At 39.7% G+C, this 20,802-nt stretch overlaps 1 protein-coding gene across 2 annotated transcripts in view; it reads left to right on the top strand.

Annotated features, from left to right (window-relative positions):
• The window catches only part of LOC121941936 (testis-expressed protein 2-like), a 41,670-nt gene extending 21,326 nt beyond the window's left edge, over positions 1-20,344 (top strand). Inside the window, exons 4-13 of one of the 2 annotated variants that reach the window (XM_042484956.1) lie at positions 3,024-3,224; positions 3,470-3,794; positions 5,312-5,550; positions 6,348-6,530; positions 7,168-7,267; positions 13,072-13,198; positions 14,110-14,217; positions 14,540-14,749; positions 16,170-16,290; positions 17,582-20,344. In XM_042484956.1, coding sequence (XP_042340890.1) covers positions 3,024-3,224; positions 3,470-3,794; positions 5,312-5,550; positions 6,348-6,530; positions 7,168-7,267; positions 13,072-13,198; positions 14,110-14,217; positions 14,540-14,749; positions 16,170-16,290; positions 17,582-17,731 — 1,764 coding nt within the window. In that variant the 3' untranslated portion in view covers positions 17,732-20,344. Of the gene's footprint in view, positions 1-3,023; positions 3,225-3,469; positions 3,795-5,311; positions 5,551-6,347; positions 6,531-7,167; positions 7,268-13,071; positions 13,199-14,103; positions 14,218-14,539; positions 14,750-16,169; positions 16,291-17,581 lie in introns of both variants that reach the window. The other variant, XM_042484955.1, reaches the window with a different exon arrangement.
• The last annotated feature ends 458 nt before the right edge of the window (positions 20,345-20,802 follow it).

The following is a 20,802-nucleotide window of genomic DNA, read 5'->3' as shown; positions in this document are numbered from 1 at the left end:
CCCCTGCCACACAATATAAACTTCTCTCTTCATAGGACATTGTATTGCGGGCTCCCACACATTGTCATGGATAAAATTTGAAACCTTTTTAATGGATTTTTAAAGAACCATTATAAAAATGCTTTCTTGTTGCCCTACTTATATTTTAAATACATAATATTCAAACTCCATTCAAACATGATTTCAGCTGGCTGGCATGCATTCGGAAAGAGTGGGAATTTAGGGAAGAATAAAGAAACATATATCATAGTAAATTAAATGTATCGCATTGACTTATAGGCTATTTAAAGCTGTGCTTCTATCAAAAGCTTGCAGTGTAGTAACTTTGGAACTAAAAATAACAATTACAAACATGTACCTCACTAGATGTGCTCAGCGTTTCCACTGTAGACAATACTTTTACATGTGAGCGGGGTTTTTATCACTCACTGCTCCATCTAGCAGCACTCATTGTATTTCAGTGTTCACCAGTGATACAGAGGGAAGTCTGCACCCCATTTATCGTCCACAGAATGGGGCTGCAGGCTTGAGTGAGAGTCTCTCTAATTGGGATTGATAAATAGCGGATTAGTGCATTGAATCTTTGTCAGACAAGAAGAGGATTTTAGTGCTGCTGGATGGCACCGGAACAACAGTGCTTCAACACGTCTTTTTTCTCTAAGAGAGGATTAGAATATATGCAGTTCACACAGTCCACTGGCAGTTAATTTGAACTTTTTAAACACTTAAAGATGCACTCATTGCTAATAGTGTCTGTCATTCAAGAGAGACAATAAACACAGATGGAGTGGTCAGAGTGTCATATTTAAGGTGTGCTGATGGATTCAAGTCTTCAACTTATGCATTGAGTAACATTACAAGTAAATATTCCTCAAAGGTTGATGGCAGAAGGCCCAGAGGATGAAATATTTTTTCTCAGTGTCCAGCTACTGCTGCTGCAGGCTGAAACATCCTTTCATTTTATAGTTATAGTTTAATAATGCAGAACAATCTGACATTGTATGTACAGTGGTTAAAGCAGCCACAGCTCAGCCCTGAGCAAGTGTTGATTCTCTACTGACCAATCAAGGAACTGAAGTTTTGTAGCTCCACCTTTTAGTAGCGGACCAGGGTGCTCGTTACGCCGTCAGAGGGGTGACAAAAAATGAGGATAGTTCCAAAGGTACTAAAGGTACAATCTACAACTTTTTACAATGGAAATGCAAAGAAAATGCATGCTTAACTGGACCGTACCAAACCGACCTGCTGACAGTGATGCCCCATAAGCGTAATTGTGTCTCTTTTTGGGGTGTTTTGCGTTTCTTTTGGGGTTGTATTGGGTATGTGTGGTTGTTTTGTATCTCTTTGGGGTCGATTTGCACTTTTTTGAGGTCATTTTGCACCTTTGTGGCCATTTTTAATTTCCTTAGGTTCATTTTGTGTCTCTTGTTGTGCATTTCTTGATGGTTGTTTTAATCTCTGTTGTTGTTTTGCATCTCTGTGGGGTTGTGCACAGAAGATTACTGTAAAAACTTTATTACGCAAAACACAATTTGATGGCTTTTCTAAACTTTTAATGATTTTTACTTGAATAATAATAATAATAATAATAATAATAATAATAATAATAATAATAATTAATAATAATTAATAATAATAACTTTTGATAACACCTTTAAAAACAGAGTATAACCCAAAAGAAAGGAAACAAAGAAACTAGAAACTGACTTAAAATTGCTTGGAAAAAATATAACTATGGGAAAAATTCTAAATATATAATAATGATAATTATGAATACAGTTTTTAGGACATTTTCCCCTTGCTTTTTGTAAAATATTACTCCAAATCCAATAATTCCTTGTAATTTGTGGAACAGTTCTTGCCAAGTTGCTCATAGCTTTCTTTTCCATGTTTTTTAAAGAAAGCAAACCAATTTACTCCGATTTTGAAGGTTTTAATACTTGTGAAAGGCACCTGAACACAGTGCAGGAAAAAAAATTGCATTACAAAATTACAATTAGATCCTGACTTGGCAAGAGATGGGGTCCACTCTGGACAGGTCACCAGCCTATCACAGGACCAACACATAAAGACAAGCAAATATTTACACCAGAGCTGCACAGTTAATCCAAAATATTGGCAAAATGGCCAAGTGCAGTATCCAAATTGCGAGAGGTACAACTTAAAAAAAAAAAAAAAAAAAAGTCACAGCATACCATTATACATGCGCATTGTGGTGCTACAGAGGTGTTTCAACCTACAAATCATACTCTACACAAAAAAGGGAACATACTTGTTTGGTTTTGACAGCAAAAATAACACCATCATCTGTTTTTTTAACAGTGAAAATGAAATGCAGAAATTAACATTCCCACTACTGCAACTCATATTGCAATCACAATATCTGTCAAAACGACTGCAATGTGATTTTTTTTTTTTTTTTTGCCTATTGTGCAGCCCTATTTAAACTTCCATTCACACCTACGTGCATTTTAGGACTGAATTTGAATCAACAGTGCTTAACTCTGCCACACCAAATGTATACTTTAAAGCAACATACCACAGATTTAAAATATGAAACACAAAACATTGCATGAACTTTGAGAACTTAAGAGAATTGTACTTGATTATCGCACTGTGTGCAGCTCTATCTATGGAGTGCTGTGAATAATGGCAAAAACGCACTTAAAGATGCATATTTCTTCAACACTTTTTTTTTTATTAAAGAAACAAAGCAGCAAATGAGCTAAACATGGATGCTGGGCTGACTTTACCCAGAGGAACTTCAAAGTCCACCACAGAAAGTGAATGACAACAAGCTGCCTTTGAAAGACAGTGGATACAACATGCTCTCTTATCAGTGTCAACTTGCACTGGCCTCATTACCAGGCGCAGTTTGGGATTGTCATCTGTTCTGAGTTTGCAGTTATTGAGAAGGAAACACAGCACATATAATTAGCATTTTTCAGATCCAAACTGTATTCCAGTGTGATTGCTTTTGATCTCATTCCACATGCTGTAAACTGATGGTGTTTCCTCTGCAGGGCTGGATGAATGAGATCTCAAACTACGACCCAGAGACATACCACGCCACACTGACACACTCTGTGTATGTGAGGTTGGAGGGCTCCATCATTCGTTTGTCTAAACCCAACCATAACATCGCCCGCCGTGCCTCACACAATGAACCAAAACCGGATGTCACCTACATCAGTCAGAAGATCTATGACCTCACCAACAGCAAAGTACGTTTCATTCATTTCAGCTGAAAACTGTTGTCCCAAATCTCCCTGTAACTGAGGTCCGCTGTAGTTTTGAACGAGTAGATCTTATAAAGCATATCACGAGTTAATGTTCAAATATTTATATAGTACATATATAGTACAAATTCTGTATGGAATCTGTCTTGTATAGCTTCAAATGAGCCATGAAATGTGGTGTAAATGTGTTAAAACCAAGCGCTTTGTGACTCGGGTCTGTCCTTCTCCAGGTATATCTAACACCTCCAAGCCTGGCCAGGAAACGTATATGGAACAAAAAATACCCCATATGCCTTGAGCTTGGCAAACAGGATGACTTCATGTCAAAGGCCGAGGGAGACAGATGGGAGTCCAGTGAGAGCTTCAACACCAGGGACAGAGGAGAGGGGACAGGAGGAGCGCAGGAGCGTGGGTCTTCATCCAGCAGAGACCTGACCCTCTATCTGTTTGGGAGGACTGGGAGGGAGAAGGAGGAGTGGTTTCAGCGCTTTCTGTCAGCTTCAAGGCTCAAGGCAGACTTGAAGAAAGCTCCAAGTGTTGCAGGGAGTAAGAGCGGTGAGCAAAACTCATGTTTGTGTCCATGGCCGTATCTACCATTGAGTTCACAGAGGTCGGGACCTCTGCATTTTTTTTCAGGGTGTAAAACTTAAGATAATGTCCGTGTTGCAAAGATAATATGATGCCAAGAGAATGAGCGACTTGCTCCTTTGATAACAGTCATTGATTGTGTGTGTGGGTTGGTGGTGAGGGGAGTGCTCCTGTCCTCAGTATGCAATCTTTGTTAAATGCTGTGCTTCTCGGGTATTAGGTATGGTGATCAGACCTCCCGTCCCTGTTTTTGGTGCCCATTTTTGACTGCAGGGCTGCCAACTTGCACGCACTGACTCAACGTTTTTTGACCCATTTCAAATCTTGCACGCCGCGTGTCCATCTCCTCACACAGAGAAATATGTGTGATCACTCATGTGATCTCATATCAAACAGCTGATTGTCTGACGGCACTCCAGTGAGGGAGACAGACAACGGGACCGGAGCTTTCCCTCCCAGCACCAACATGTCTGAGTGTTTTAACTTCTTAAGACTTCAACAGAGCATTTTGTTTTAGTTTTAGTCGCATTTAGGATGGAATTATTTGTAAATACCGGGATGCATAGCTCTATATCTCATCCAGCCGCTCTGCGCTGAGCTCTCATTATTATTACCAGAGGCAGATGTAGTGATTTGGGGGCCTGGGGCCACAGACAAAGTGCCCTGCTTTATTTTCAAGCCTTTTCTAACTAGGAATGTTGGTAGGCTGTTGGCAGGTGTAGAGGGAGCAGGCCGACTCAAAATTTTTTTCTTAAATAAAATTATTAATAGCACACAGTTAATATTAAAGCCAGAATCCTGCAGCCAGGAGAGATTTTATTAGCACAGTGTACCTAAACCTCAACCTAAAGCATGTGCTTTTCATTCTTATTTAAGGCTGGATTGTTTAATATATAGTAATGCATCACATTTTAAGTGTTCTCTACAGCCTCAATCTAACTAATCTTGACTAGTGAAGGTGGTGTAGAAATAAGGGGATTTTTTTAATGTTACAATTTTTTTTCTGGGGGGAACCCCCAGACCCCCCCTCCATCCAATTATGTGTCTTGTTTTATTTATACCACTGTCCACTGACATTGATCTTAAAGCTATTGTTATCCAATTTTTCTCTCCAGAACGCTTAAAATCCAGATCGTGAGGGAGGGAGACAATTTCAGGGAAGCATGCCCCTGAAACCCCCTAGCAAGCTTGGTTTTTGGGACCTCAGGTTTTCTAAAACCCTGCATACAGCCCTGTTTGTGTCCACATTTGTCTCCTTCCGCAAGTGTAGAGAATTTTAGAGAAGAAAGAATATCATTAGTTCTTAATCCAACTTTTTAAGGCTAAATTTGTTGTAAATGTTTTTATTTTAGTGCAGATATATTTATGCTCTATACAGAGATATGGCACTTGTAATTTTAAGTTTTAGTAGTTGGGAAACGGTAGCAAAAACTGCATGCGTCATCTAATTCTAGCTTTTTTCTGATGTTTGCCGTGGCCCTCAGCTCTGAGCTCTCACAGTCGCAGCAGCAGCCGCAGTAGTCTGGATGAAGCTCTGGCGTCTCAGCCCAGGTCAAAGGACTCCTCAGTGTCCTCAACAACAGCAGGCAGTGCCAGAAGCAAGCTGCTAATGGACTACAATGTATACATGGCCTCCTTACTGCCAAAACAGCTGGTGGTGAGTCCTACAGCTGCCAGCCCTGTTCTCCAGAGTCCTCAGAGCAGCCCTGGGGCCGATAAAAAGGTACAACATGCTCATCCTCTATTTATACTGTTAACCCTTTAGAACATGGATTGGCATCAATTTTGTTTTGTTGTGTTTAGATGCTTTTCACAAGCATTTAAACCTGGTTTGATTTCTTTAGACAAAAAGGCAAGGAGCAACTTCCCAAGAAATGTTCGGAAATTTGAAAAAAAAATTTGTAAAGATAACAAGAAAATTACTTGCAATTGGCTGTGAGGAGATTTTCAGATCTTCTTTCAAAAAAGGAAAAATGTCCGGAATTCTCTATTTATTTTCTTTTGATTATATATTTAAAATGATGGTATGGTGGCACTTAGGTGACAAACTTAGGCTTACTATAGGGCTAAATGTTTAAGAAGTCTGTTTAACCCTTTGAAACCTGAGAAAATTGCCTTTTTTTTTTTTTTTTTAAAAAAACATTGTAAAAAGCAATGAGCAACTTATGAAGAATTGAAAGAAGTACAAAAAAAATACCTAAAAACTTGAAGGAAAAAAACCCTAAAATGTAAAAAATGTAAAAATAAATAAATCAAAACCAAGGAAATGACCTGAAAATATAGCTACAAATGTCTTGCAATTTGCAGAACACTTCTTTCCAGGGTGTTTATTGCCCTTTTACCCCATGTTTTCAAAAGAAAGCAAAGCAATTTGCTCAGATCACCAAAGTTTAAATATTTGTGAAGGCGTCTGAACGCGTCACAAGAAAAGTGATGTTGATCCAGGTTTGCGAGGGTTTAAGATCTGAGGTTTATTTTCTCATCTTCTAATGTTTATAACCTCGCCTGCTGTTTCTGAAGCTCCAGAGCACCACTTCAGCTCAGGTGCAGCCCAGGGAGGAGGAGGAGGAGCAGGAGGAGGGGGAGGACACTGTTGCCTGGGTGAATGCGGCCCTTGGCCGGGTCTTCTGGGACTTCCTGTGCGAACCCTACTGGGCTGAGCTGGTCTCCAAGAAGATACAGATGAAGCTCAGCAAGATCCGGGTGAGTGGAGCAAGGCCCCTGACAGTCTTTCACTGTTCAAATGTAAAGAGTCAAAAAATAGGAGAATTTAAAGTAAAGAGTAGAGATGATGTAACAGAGGACACACACACACACACACACACACACACACAGACACAGAGAGAAAAGCTCCAAATGTCAGTTTGTGTCTCTGTGCCGCTCTTTAAAGGCCCAAGAGGCTCCACACTGGGCTTAGAAGCAGAGAGACAGACAGAAACACCTCATCTTTCACCTCGGTCCTTCATACTCCTCTTTCTTTTCAGTTCTGTTGTGTGATTTCTCAGTATTTTGCCTCGCCTTATAATGTCTTTTGCTCTGTGCTGCAACATAACCGTGACTTGGTAAGAGATGGGGTCTACTCTGGACAAGTCACCAGTCTGCCACAGGACTAACGCTTAAAACAAGCAAATATTTACACCAGCGCTGCACAGTTAATCAAAAATATCATTGGTCTGTGTTGACAAGTATATGTGCATGAATGCGCCTGAAGCTGGAATCCTACATACTCTTTGAAAGATATACATTTTTTTTTTACCAAATGAAGTGAGATCATAATCTGCAGATAAATTTCTCTCATACAGTGTGCTCAGCTCAGGTTGCATGCTTTTGTCTTTTTCAGTTGCCTTACTTCATGAATGAGCTAACCCTGACAGAACTGGACATGGGCTCGGCCACACCCAGAATTCTTCGGGCATCGAAACCCTCCATCGACTACCGAGGTCAGAGAGAAATCCATTCTGACACACACAAGCACTTATACTCTGTGATTTCTGTAAAGAGATACTAGCATGTGTGGCCTGTTATGCTGACTGCGGGCCACACTGAGCTCTGTGCTCTATATTCTGGGAAGACTTCAGCCATTTTGCAGAATTTTCTTATCTACAGAGCACACATGGTTGCTTCTTATGTCTGTGACACAGGTCGTTGTCTCACACAGGCGTTTAGTGGGCATTTCTGTCCCTCTGCAGCTTCACCATCTTGTCACACAGTTAAAAAAACTATTCTAAAACTACTTCTGTGTCAGATTCCAGCCGGCTTCTCTAAACAGGGGGCATGCCGACTGACATCTACTGTTTGTTATGTATGTCTGTGGATGTGTACCACAACTCCACCTCAAAAAATCAGAACTGTTCCTTTAACCAGATATAAAATTAAATTAGCATGGCAACGTCCAAAGAAAAAAATATATAATTTTCTAAATCTTGCAGTACAAGACATATTGTGAAATGTCAAATGGGGTGAATACTTGTGCAATCTACTGCCTGTACACACACGTGGACAGAAGTGACCTTTTATCTCATGACTGTGCACTGCTCCCATTCTTTCTCCAGCCCTCCTGCTGTGACTAATGAGATCACAGCACTGAGGCTTTGTCAGGATGACTCTGACATGCTCCTCAACCTGACTCTCAGTGAAAACAGCACCGTCCAGACTGAGACGCTTCCAATATTAACCATCAGATAATCAGAATGCTAATGATAACGTAACACAGCAGTGTGGGTCGCACCATCATCGTGTTCTGATTAACTGCTTGCGGTTCAACCTCTGTTTACATTTGAATCAGCTTTGACGCAACTTTCAATACATGTGTGAAAAACTAAAAATGGAAAAATACCCTCCCCCCATTTTTGATTACAGCAATGATAAAGCCATGAACAGGTGCTCTGTCAGTTGCAATCAGTGAGCCATAGGAAAACTGCAGCCAACAACAATATCTGCTCCATTCAGTAATCAGGGGCAAAATGAGGTTTACTGTGCATCACACTGGAGCCCAACATGCACTTACACCCACTCAGCCTGTCAGACAGGGGTCCCCTCGAGGGTAGAGAGACGTGCTCGCTACTTGCAGGCTCTGATCCAGTTAAATAAAAATCCAGACCTTTCCTCTCCACTACAGCTGCTGCCAGACACTCTGACCTACAGTAGAGCTGCTCAGAGTTCAGCATGGGGCAGTTACAAGGAGAGCTGGGACACAAATTGAAAAATAAGATTTTGGATATTGTAATATCCCAAGTGTTCTTTTTTTCCTGCTTCTAAAAGATGTTTTACAGTAAGGTGATTTAATTTTTCGGAACTAACCACACTGTTCAAACTGCTCTTTTATTTGTATTTACCCATTTAGTTACTATATGTCCACTTTACTGTACATTAAACAAATTCTTGATATTGGAAAAGATTAACATTTGTATGCTCAGAAAAATCTTACTCAGTATAAAGAGCAATGGGCTGGTAATAAACAGATGAAACCAAAACCGTGAACATTTAGGATGGTAAAATATGAACTTGGCACTGATAATTATGCTTTATATAATTTAACTAAAAAGGAAAGATCCCTTTGTGTTTAGTTGAGATCTGGCATTTTACCACTGATGGTTTAAACTGGACGGTATACGAATTTAGAATAAGAAATGCAGATTTGTGTTATTTGGCTGATATAGAAATCGAGTTTCATTATATTTTTTACTGCCCTTTTTATGTGGAACTTGATTTAGTACATATATAGTGCTGTGTGTATGTATATATATATTTGGTAAAAAATATTGTGATATTTGGTTTTTCCACTATTGCCCAGCTCTAGTTGCAAGTGTTATGATAAAGCATGTGTTTGATTAATATGAGGAAATCACCTTTTATTAAAGTCGTGTGCTATAGATCCTGGGAATCACTTCATAATGGAAAGCTTTGATTAGAGAATATAATCTGATGGGTAGTGAGGTTTTAACTCCTCAGTAGGTTGTTTGCACGTGACGTCACATCGCCCTGAAGAACTGTGGATGGGGGCAAGACGTGATTTCTGCACGAAGTGCTTTAAAAATGCCAGCGTTTTGTGCTGTTTATAGCTTTGCCAACTCATCAAATCAGGGAAAAAAAAGAGCTACTTTTGCAGTAATGACAGACAGTGCTTGTGTATGTTTTGTATATCACGTTTTCAGCTGAGTTTGTGAACGCGTCTGAGAATGGTTGACCCAACACAAACAAGGCAGAAAATAGTAGCTACAGATAGATAGCACATAGCCTGATGCTAGTGCTACATCCATCCATTTAAAGGTACTTTAGAGTGGAAATAGCAATACAAAGACAGTGATTCTCAAGCAAACATGCTCACCAAAAAACAAGACGGCTGTCATTCAGTGCTACTCTTGATCCAGTGTCGTTGACCCAGCCACACACAAAATAGTTATAAGCCTCAAAACTCTTGTACACCTTCATTTGGATTGCCATGTAATTGGAGTGCTGCAGGAAGAAGTAATTTGTGATATAGATCACCTCCACATCAGACAAAGCGGTCAACCCGTGGGAAAAATCACTTTTACATAAAGTGTATGGATCATTTCCGATATGTCTATAAATTTCTGATGATAACTGCTGCGTGCAGTTCCATCTAAGGCTTTAGTGTTTTCACTTTCCTCCATTCTCAACAATTGAATTGAGTGTTCAACACTTCCTGACCCCATCTGACTTTTGCGCATCATCATGATCACATGATTGAAAGCAAGCTGTACAGTCAGGCCCTGAGCACTGTAGCAGGTCTTTGAGTTATCTATGGATCAGATAAATCGAGGCTTTGTCTTTGTGGGGGACTGAACATTCGCCTGCTGCAATTGCACAACTATGTCGGCTCAAGTAGCGCAGAAGTTTTCAGCTAACTGTGCTCTAGTTTTTGATCAGAACGCTCTTTGTATGTCTTTTTTAGACATGCTTTAGCAATGAGCCTTCTATCCCTTTGTACCGCACTGTCTCTCTCATTCTCCCTCACATCCAGTGACAGATCTGTCTCTTCAGCCGTTTCATATGTACAGTCTCCAACTTTTTCTCTTCCTCCTGCATTCCCTTTCATTTCATCTTCCTCTTTCTGTCCTCACTCGCTCTTTTGTCTCACTATTTCCACTTCCTCTCTCCTGTGCTGTGAGTCACCGCCTCATTTTTATCTCTGCGGCACTCACATAACCCTGTAATGAGAGCACGAATTGATTGCATCTCCAAGTCAGACGGCAATGGCATTTATTGGAACCGTTCCAGGCAAAACACACCTCAACAGCCACTCTGAACACAATCAGTGTGTATGTAGGCCACTGTTATGTTGTGGACAGGTTGTCAGCTTTAATTGCACTTTCATCTGCAATATGTTACCAAATTCTTTGATTTGAGATTGCAAGTGAATTGATCCAGATCACCCACTGTCAATCTCGAAACAGCAAAGTGCTTCCTTTTTAGACCTATTTCTTGGAAGGGACAGGAAGCAGGAAAGAGGTACAAACGAGACTAAAGATAAATGAAAGCATTTTCTTTACTGAGCCCCGTGCATGTTTCTTTGCTTTATAGCTGAGACCTCTGCAAAGAAACTCATGTTTCCCCCCTTCTTTTCTGCTGTGTGTCTATGATCATTAGCCTTTAACCTTGAAGTGGTGGCTTGAAAACATTGAGTGGAACAGGTCAGGTCAGCTTCCCTTTTGAAATTTCCACTGGTGTTAAAGTAGCTGTGTCCTCTCTGTGTCTCAAGTTCTGCCTTCACCCTGTCTGACCCAGCTCCTTCCTGGAAGCAACCTGTAGAGTGCAGTGGATCAATGAAGCTCTCCAGCTGTCTTTGTGCACACACATCTCCACAAGGAGTACACTGCACGCTTGTGTCCATGCACATTTATGTTTACACACACTCATGATTCATAATCAGCAGTTTCTGTAATGTCTATTTCTGGATGCATGCAAGCGTGCATGTGTGAAGTCTTTGCAGCATGTGCAGCACACACTCTTAAAGAAGTGTTTCACTGCTGGGGAAAGATCAGACCAATAAATCCTCCTGCTGGTGGGTGACGTAATGCGAATTCGTACATGTGAAACCATGGAAGCTAACAAGAAACAGTCTTGTATTCCAGTTAAACGGTAAGCTAAAATATGTCTGAAAACATTTAAAGAGAGAAATAGGCAACTCAGTCACAAACTCAGTAATAAATATTCTTCTTCTTCTTCTTCTTCTTCTTCTTCTTCTTCTTCTTCTTCTTCTTATTATTATTATTATTATTATTATTATTATTGTTATTTTATCTCTTCATTTATCTATAAGAGATAAAATAAACATCAAAGGAAAAAACAGATAATAAAAAGGAAGGGAAAAAACATTTTTGAAATATTTGAATGATTTGATTTACATTTAGATCATAGGAAGCAATCCTATTGGCTATGTATTCATGATTTTAAGGACTTCGGTAGCCGTGTACTAAATGGTGCATTCTGTCTTTGTTCAAAGTGCACTGTGTTTTGGTTCAAAATCTCTTAATGGCCCATCTTCCTCTGACTCACTCACACCTCACCTTATTCATCTTTCCTGTGTCATCTGCTGCCTCCCCATGGTGTAAAGAGAAACCACACCCAAGTTCATGATTATGCTGGGTTATTTGTACACAAGGTCATGTGATCCCGTGTTGTAAACAGACAGAAAAAAAGGAAAACAGTGCACATAGCTTTCCCTGTGCAAGGCAGGCTATCAGTTGAGGCTTTTGAGGAGTTTGTATAATCCAGATTATAGCAGGTTTTTTGGAGCAGACGGAGAGAGGGAGAGTCTTATTAATGCAGCCCCCCGAACCCCCCTGCTGATATCAAAAGGGGCTGTTTCTTCTCTGTTCAAAGGACCTTGTGATCCCCCCCGCCAAGTCGTTCACCGTCTTTCTCGTCTAAGCTGAGGGATCAAGAAAATAAAGTCTGATGGAGAGTTCCCACTTCTGTGATACTGATGGTGCCACAGAAAGGGCAAGAGAGTAAGGGAAGGATATTAGAGGTGGGGAGACAAAGAGTGAAAGATGGAGAGATATAACAGACAGGGAGGAGGACTGTGGCCTTAAAACTCATAGCCATCTGAGTCAACTCTGCTGCTTTTTAGTATCTCTCGTAAACAGGCTCAGATAGAGTGAGGATATTTCTAAGATCTGTTAAGTCACACTTTTTCTTGTATCCTGACTCAGCTTGTGTGTAGATATAGTGCTCTACAAAGTAGCACATATGAAGCTATCAGAAAAGTTCTTTACAAAAATTACATGTAAACTCCAAGATTTTGATGCACCATCTGACTAGATTGAAATGCAAAATCTACTTGTAGATAATAGTGTCAGCGCCATAGAAGCAGCAAGATATGTCAGTGCATGTCACAGCCAAAAAACACAACCAGCACAACAACGCATATCAGCTAGAGTTCATCTCCTCACAGCTCACACTCTGCCTTCTCATGTATTACTGTACCTCATGGATTTTCTTTTCTTTCTTTCTTTCTTTTTTGTTTATCAGATGACTGATGGTCAGTGTCCCTATTTCTGTTGTTGTGGTTGTGTTTTGATGCTTTGGCAACTTTGCTCTTGAAGCTTACATGCCAGTGAAGCAAGTTGTTTTGAATTGAATCTAACTGCACTGAATAGAGCAGTGATATGATAGTGGAGCAGTCTGTTTCATATCCTCAAATGTTCCACTCTACAGTTTCACTTCTTTAATTTTCTCTCAGATCAACATTTCTAACGCCCGCTGTGTGTCCCTGCAGGTTTGTGGTTTGACCTGGAGATCTCCTACAGCGGTTCCTTCCTGATGACCCTGGAAACCAAGATGAACCTCATTCGCCTGGGCAAGGAGGGAGAAAGCTTCCGCTTTGGGGAATTTGGCAAAGATGGGTGAGGCAGTCAAAGGCACACATTTTAGAAAAACCTCCAGATGTTTTTTTTGTTGGATTAGATGGCCTCTTTTCCCCTTCTATTGACATTAAAAATATATATGTCTCAGTCAGGTGTCTGCCACATTCTGTTTGGCTCTCACTCAGCTTTCTGTGTCTTTGCTGTCTTTTATTTCTTATTTCTTCTTTCTGCTGTTCCCTCTCTAACTTCTGGTTTCCACCTTTATGCGGCTGTTAAATCGGATGTGTATCTGCTCTTGGTGAGTGCTGCTTAAATTTTAACAATGATGTTGTCTGTGCAACTCGTTCTTTACTTGTATATGTTTATTAAGTATTGATACCTCAGTGTGTCTGGTGCTTTTGTCTGTGTAACTGGCTGTGTACTATCTTCCCCTGAATCCATCCCCAGCGATAAAGAGGAACAGAATATGTTCATATACAGTATGTCAGAGTAAATACAGTCAATTATACTTTCTCTCCCACTCCAAATACCTGAATTCACTTTCAGTATTATAACTCTGACTGAAGCACCGAATTACCCGATCCACTAAATATGCTCCATATTTGTGCTGATGGCACTATTTTTCTCATCTAAGTCACTGAATTCTTTCTTAAAACAGTAATGTGTCCAGACGTGCACGTTACCTTGTGATTGTTTCCATACCTCATTTATTCATTGTTTTGTGGGTGTAACACAAGAGAATTCATTTACATAGTGCAGTAAAACACTGCAGAACTCTGTGTGTGTGTGTGTGTGTGTGTGTGTGTGTGTGTGTGTGTGTGTGTGTGTGTGTGTGTCTGTCTGTCTGTCTGTCTGTCTGTCTGTCTCTGTCTCTTAGTGCATGCATGTAGGTGTGTGTTTGTGTGTGCATGTGTGCTAATCCATTTGTGTTTGTGTGTTTGCAGACACAGGCCACGGACTTACTGCCTGGCTGATAGTGATGAAGAGTCATCCAGTGCTGGCTCATCAGATGAGGAAGACTCCTCAGAGCTCTCAAATGACTCCACAGGAGCAGAGGGGTGAGATGAGTATATTTTAGGGAATATTATGTAATTATGGAATATTTAAAAAAATATTTCTGTAATAATCATTCAAGAAAAAAATGGAACAATAGCTTTGTGTTTAAAAACATTGAAATGACGTCACAGTGAAAGTAAAGTAATGAAGAAGAATTATTTAAACTGAGATAGAGGATTTTGGCAGACATGACCAGGTGTTCATTATTAAATCACTTCCTTGACAACAAAATCTACTTTTGAAAACGTCATTTCTTTTTATTGAAGTCTGGCTACAAGCAATTCAGTACGTCTTCAACCCTAGCCCTCTTTTTATTAATGACAGTTTGGTGGGAGGCCACAAACCCAGCAAGATCATGCGCTTCGTGGATAAGATCACCAAGTCCAAATACTTCCAGAAGGCCACGGAAACAGAGTTCATCAAAAAGAAGATGGAGGAGGTGTCTAACACACCCCTCCTGCTTACAGTGGAGCTGCAGGAACTCCAAGGAATGCTGGCTGTCAACATACCCCCTCCACCCACTGACAGGATATGGTATGTGTTGTTGTTCTTCTGCCTCATTCCTGGAATGCTGTGCAAAGTGAATTTCAAACAAACAATCATATGACAAACAATCATATGCTCTTCTGAGATGGCACTTTCCCACAGATGGAAAACACAGCCAACTCTGTTGATAACAATTACTTTCAGATGACTCTGAATTAGCCAGCATCCTCTCTCGTGTCAACACTAAGTTCAGTTCAGTTTTTATTATTTGCCCCAGAGGGCAATTTGTGTCACAGCAAGTGTGAAAACATAATAAGAACACATAAAGCACAAACAATAAGACACAGAAACATACAACAGATGGCATTAATCTGCACATAGGGAGAGTTGCACCTGTACACATGTAAGCTCAACAAGACAGATTATTAAGTGTCCACCATAACTAAAGCCATATAGTACATATTGCACTTGTAGTGAGTCACATGGCACATAATTATATTTCTGAATGGTGGATAATTCATATGAAACATATACAGCAGAATATCTGTAATAAGAACAACTATAATTCTTTAAAGAGACAGAAAGGAGAGAGAAAGAACAAAATAACAAAAGAAAGAAAGAAAAACTGAGAGACAGCAAGAAAGAAAGAGAATTTTTTTTAGATTAAAAAGAAATACTTTGACAATTATATATCCAACATATTTACAGGCACATCATAAAAATGGCACATATAAAAAATCCATACTCCTTCCCTTGTCAGAGTTTTTTCGCTAAAAAAAACAACAGAAACTACTCTACTGTACTGCTGTAAGGGAAAAAATGAAAGAGAAAGAAAGAAAGAAAGACAAAACAACAATTCATACAAAAGTGCATCAACAGTAGCAATGTACACTGTATGTCATGTACATTTTATTAAGTGCATGGTGCAAGGTGCTTTGTCTATGTGCAAAGTGCAAAATTCCACACATATGTTGGCTGTGTACATATGTCACAGATCACTGGACAAAAGGACAAGAAGCATTGCAGTCTTGCAGATACAGTGCATAAGAACAATCCAGATGAACTGATCCCCTCCTGCCCCCTGGAGATATTGTAGACTTAGCCAAAACAGCAGATGATTCACATACACCCAACACATGCATACAACAATCGTAGCATCACACATCCATTCAGCCACAAATGACAGTCAACATGAAAGGAGCACAGCAGACGGTTACAGGGCATTTCTGCATGCATGTATGTAAGCATGCAGTGCACCACAGCAGTGAGACAGTATATAAAAATAGGTTAAATAAAACAGAGCATGGCAGACAGGTAGTACAGATATACAGTATATCTATCTGTGTGCTGCAGAGGATCGCCCTCTGCTGGTGGTTAAAGTACTCTGCATGGCTTTAGTTTGTTCATCTGTCAAGTTGTTAGTGTTTGTCTGTAAATCATGAATTGTTTTGACCTTTTGTTGTCATAGGTATGGCTTTAGGAAGCCGCCTCACCTGGAACTGAAGGCCCGACCTAAACTGGGAGAAAGAGAGGTCACTCTGGCTCATGTGACAGACTGGATAGAGAAAAAACTGGACCAGGAATTCCAGGTATTTATGAACACCACATTTTTATTAATTGAGACACATAGTGCCTAGTCACCTGTTATTCTGTGTGGATTTTTTTTGCAAATAATGAGACATAAACTAACAGTGACAGGCAAATTCACAGTCTTGCAAAAGTCTAACACACCACATGATCCACCGCTTTCAGTTCCACTGAAATAAATCACATTATAAATGCTGGCACTGTGCCATCATATTTTCAAATTCCACTGATCTAAAAACTTAACCACTTTGAAGGACACTCTAAAATGTGCAGTTTGATCACACAACACAATGGCACAGATGACACCAGTTTATGAGAGGCCGTGCCATTAGCATGTGGACTTAGAGTTATGTCCACCAGCAGGCTGTTGCACCAGCTGTGCGTAAGTTCTCTCTTAAATTAGGGTGCAAAGTCCACAGTAAACACTACGTTGAAATTAGTTTGTGTGATACCAAAGCTGTGTGGATTTTTTGTCGCGCCAGAGAGAACGTAAGGCTCATCTCAGTTACCCTGACGAAATTTTCACTCTCGATTGTGGCCAATCGGTGACAAACACCATTCTTGATGCTGTGTTTATGAGTAGATTTATGTGTTACAAATTAATCTGCTTGTATTTCTTGTCATGTTTTAGCTGATAGAAGGTCTGCAGCCAGTTATATTTTGCATCTCTGCTTGATGATTACTTTTAAAGCTTGTCTGGTACTGGCCCCAAGCTACATAATGGGGATGTTGATCCCCTATGAGCCAGTTTGCAGTCTTAGATCGAGTCCCTCTGACCGTTCTAAAGTCGAGGTGTAAATCCAAAGGTGACCATGCTTTTGCCGTCAGGGAAAAATAATAATAATGATAATAATTATAATATTATTACATTATTGTTATGGACCTAGATGGACCTGCACATGTATAGCGCTTTTTAAGTCCTTCAACCACTCAAAGTACCTTCACACTATGAGGCACGTTTACACACTGGTGGCTGAGGCTACTATACCATGTGCCACCTGCTGCTTAGTTTTCAACTATTTATACACATCACACACCAATGGAACAGCAGATGGAGAAATTTGGGGTTCAGTATCTTGCCCAAGGATACTTCAACATGTAGAGTGGATGAACCACCTTCTAACCTTCCCATTAGAGGACAACTTGCTGCACAATCTGAGCCACTGCTCTCTGTTATATGTGCTTACTGTTTATGGTTTATTTTCCAAAACATTACGTGTCGAAAATATTCCAAGAATACAAAAGATTGTCAGACCGCTCACTGTCCATCCATCGTTGTCTCTCCTCTTTTAGAAAGTCTTTGTAATGCCAAACATGGACGATGTATGGCTAACTATCATGCATTCTGCCATGGACCCACGCACAGCCGGCGGGCCCTTTGTGGGCCTCGCAGTGGACCCAGAGCCTTCCCAGCCAGAGAAGGAAGGCACCAGCCAGCCATGAAGATTGTTTACAGTATTTCCTAGAGCTTATGAAGTCTCTAAATTGGAACTGGAGCCAAAGTGGATAGGTCAGACACTACTGTAATAAAATTCCATTCCTGTAGGGAGATGGTTTCTCACTCACCGTAGAGGAAACCTGATCAATTAAAAAAAAGAAAAACGGTTGAGTCGACCAAGGAAACACTAAAAACAAACTGTTGCTTGCTGCTCTGTTCAGTAGTATTTATCGTGCCAGAGAAAATGGAAGGATTGCTATATAACTGTAGGAACCTTTGAATAGGGGCTGATATGTGACAAGAGTCATTTTTGGCTCTTACTCTGGGTTGGTTTAATTTAATAATGGGAGTATATGGGGATATATACATGTGTAATGTTCTATGAATGTGTTGAAGTGGAAGCATTCACCAGATACCTTACAGCCTGCAGATGACACGTTGCTACTGAGGCTAGAGACTTAGATCGAGCATGGTAGCACACTTATTATAGAAACACAGTAAGTGGAGTTGTACAATAGATAGTACGTTGAAGTTGAAGGTGTTTTCATAGTGAATGATTAGTGTGTGAAGGAGATTTTTATCGGTGAGAATGAACGAAGTGTAAGCAGGTTTAAAAAGAAAGTATATAAGCTCAGCAACTTGATGTTAGATTTCTTTACTGTATGAAACATTCGAACTTTAAGTGGCTTCATGTCTGCGATTTTTCATCAGGTGTTAACAGTATTCCTTTGTGCTGTGACTACACCCTAAACACCTTCCTTAATTCGCCAAAATGTTCTCATCCCAAGTCATCACATGTTGCCGCTTTAAAGTGGACTTTTAAATCTACATATTACACTCTAGGTATCCTTCTGCATCCGCTGTTGATGTTCCGGTGCGCAGTAAGTGTGATGTAAACACAAGCACATTGTGGGACTACGCTGCATGCTGTGATTATGTTTAGGCAACAAAAGCACATGGCAACCAAACTGGTTAGGATTAGGCAACAAAGTCACAGGTGATTAGAGTTAGAAAAAAGGGCACAAGGTTAGGTGTAGGAAAAAAAACAAACATAACATTCAGACAGGAAGCAAACACTGAACTCACACATAAAAGTTCTGGGCTTGTTGGATCCATCCACCTCCCCTTCTGCATGCCTTATAGAGACCTCCGTGCCCCTGATATGTTGTTACCAGCAGCATTTCAACCTGACACTAATCTGTGGCGTATATCGCAGACATAGCAGGTTTCATTCAGGCGTGTTTTAAACTGGTGCCACCTGCCTGCTTATCCTACTGCCACGGTAGATGCTGTCCACCAGTGTAAAATAACAATGTAATGTTTCTCTCCAGCATTCTCTGCAGTGTATAATGGGGATGCAAAAGTTGGCTTTTGGTGTTGCGATCTTACGCCAAAAGCACAGCAAAAGCAGCAGTATTTGACGACTTTGAAATGAGAACGGGCTGCATTTACCAACATCCCTTTTTTTATGCCAATGATGCCCTTATCCATGTCTGTATGGAACTAATGCTCAAGAGCAAACATTATTATGTAGGAAGTGTCATTCGCTATGTAAATCCCACAATAATAACGAATACACAAACACAATAAGTGCAATGATAGAAACGCTAGGTAAACTCTAGTATGATATTGTATAGGTATATAACTGTGCGTGTGAGATAAGAAGTATGAGACCTCTAACATGTCGATTGAATGTATGTTTGGATAGTTTTGGTTCTTATTGTATGACAGCAGTTTTTACCCAGTTACATTCTGACTGTGGTATGCAAATGATTGCACAAATACAAGTTTTGTTCTTGTTTTCTTCTGATACACATGATCTCATCCTGCAGATCTTCATATTCAGATGTGTCATTTAACCATATGGAGTACCAGGTGGTGTATTTATTGATACATCGTTTCTACTTAATTGTTATTTTTTGATTTTTTTTTTTGTTGATGTTTTTATATGACCAACTTGGATATGTGGCAGTGCTTTAAAGAGACTCTACCTGCCATACTGTATGTACAGCAATTGGGTGAAGTGAAGGTACGTACTGCACAGCGGAACATTAATTGCCAAGAATGTAACGCCTTATCAACAGGTTCCATTTCAGAAAACACATTTATAACTGTGTCATATTTCTAATTGAAACCAAAGCCCTTTGATTAGGCAATTAGTGCCAGATCTCTGCTCAAAGGTACACATCCTGTCTTGATGAAGCATTTTGAGGTAATATTTACAAATGCGCTACAATACCTGCATTAACATTGTTTACAGGAATATTTACCTTCTTTTTTCATTTTTTTTTTGCTCTCTTAGGATACTAAAGCACTGCAACACATAATGGATTTTTTTTCCTGTATGATTGTCTTTCCTTTTATGCTTTGGTTACTTTTTGTGATGTATTTGTTTCTGAATGACTACATGAGGTGGGTTATGGTTGTATTTTTGTCTACTTCTTTGGAATAAACACAATGAAATAAGATTTTTGAGGATATATGAAGATCATGCCATGATTTTTATCTGTGAATTATTAATGACTTTTAAAGTTATCATGTAATTTTAAGGCCAAATTAAGTGATTATGTGTATCTGCCTTATTTATAGAGCAAAAATAAATCTGACAGTGAAAAGCCTTTTGGTTTTTTTGGCTTCGAATTTTGTATTTTGAATATCTGGGACGCAAAACTTGCTTACTGTTTTGATTGAAATAGGGTTTTTTTTTGTTTTTTTTTAGCTTTTTTTGTCTTTATCTTGTTTGTTTAAAAAAGTATTCATTTGGCAGCAGCATGGCCCCTGTCATTGCTGCATTAGTAGCATGCAGTATTGTATTATGACTACCAATACATTGATATAATATAGCAACAAATATAAATAACTCAATATTTTGTTTTTTGTAACTATATTTGTCAGTCAGTGGTGTACATACATTTTTTTTTCCATTTATTTTAGTGACTTTTAGTAGTTGGGCAAGTTATGAGCCTGAAATGTATGTATCCAGGTTGTCCAAAAAATAATATGAGCTACATATGTGTTTGTAACTTAATGATGATACATAATCTATTTTTCTTGTGACAACCAGTGATGAATGCAG

This window comes from Plectropomus leopardus, chromosome 4, assembly GCF_008729295.1.
Source record: "Plectropomus leopardus isolate mb chromosome 4, YSFRI_Pleo_2.0, whole genome shotgun sequence".
NCBI lineage: Eukaryota > Metazoa > Chordata > Actinopteri > Perciformes > Serranidae > Plectropomus > Plectropomus leopardus.
The sequence above is the reverse complement of the archived record's forward strand: the minus strand, read 5'-3'. Positions and strand labels throughout refer to the sequence as shown.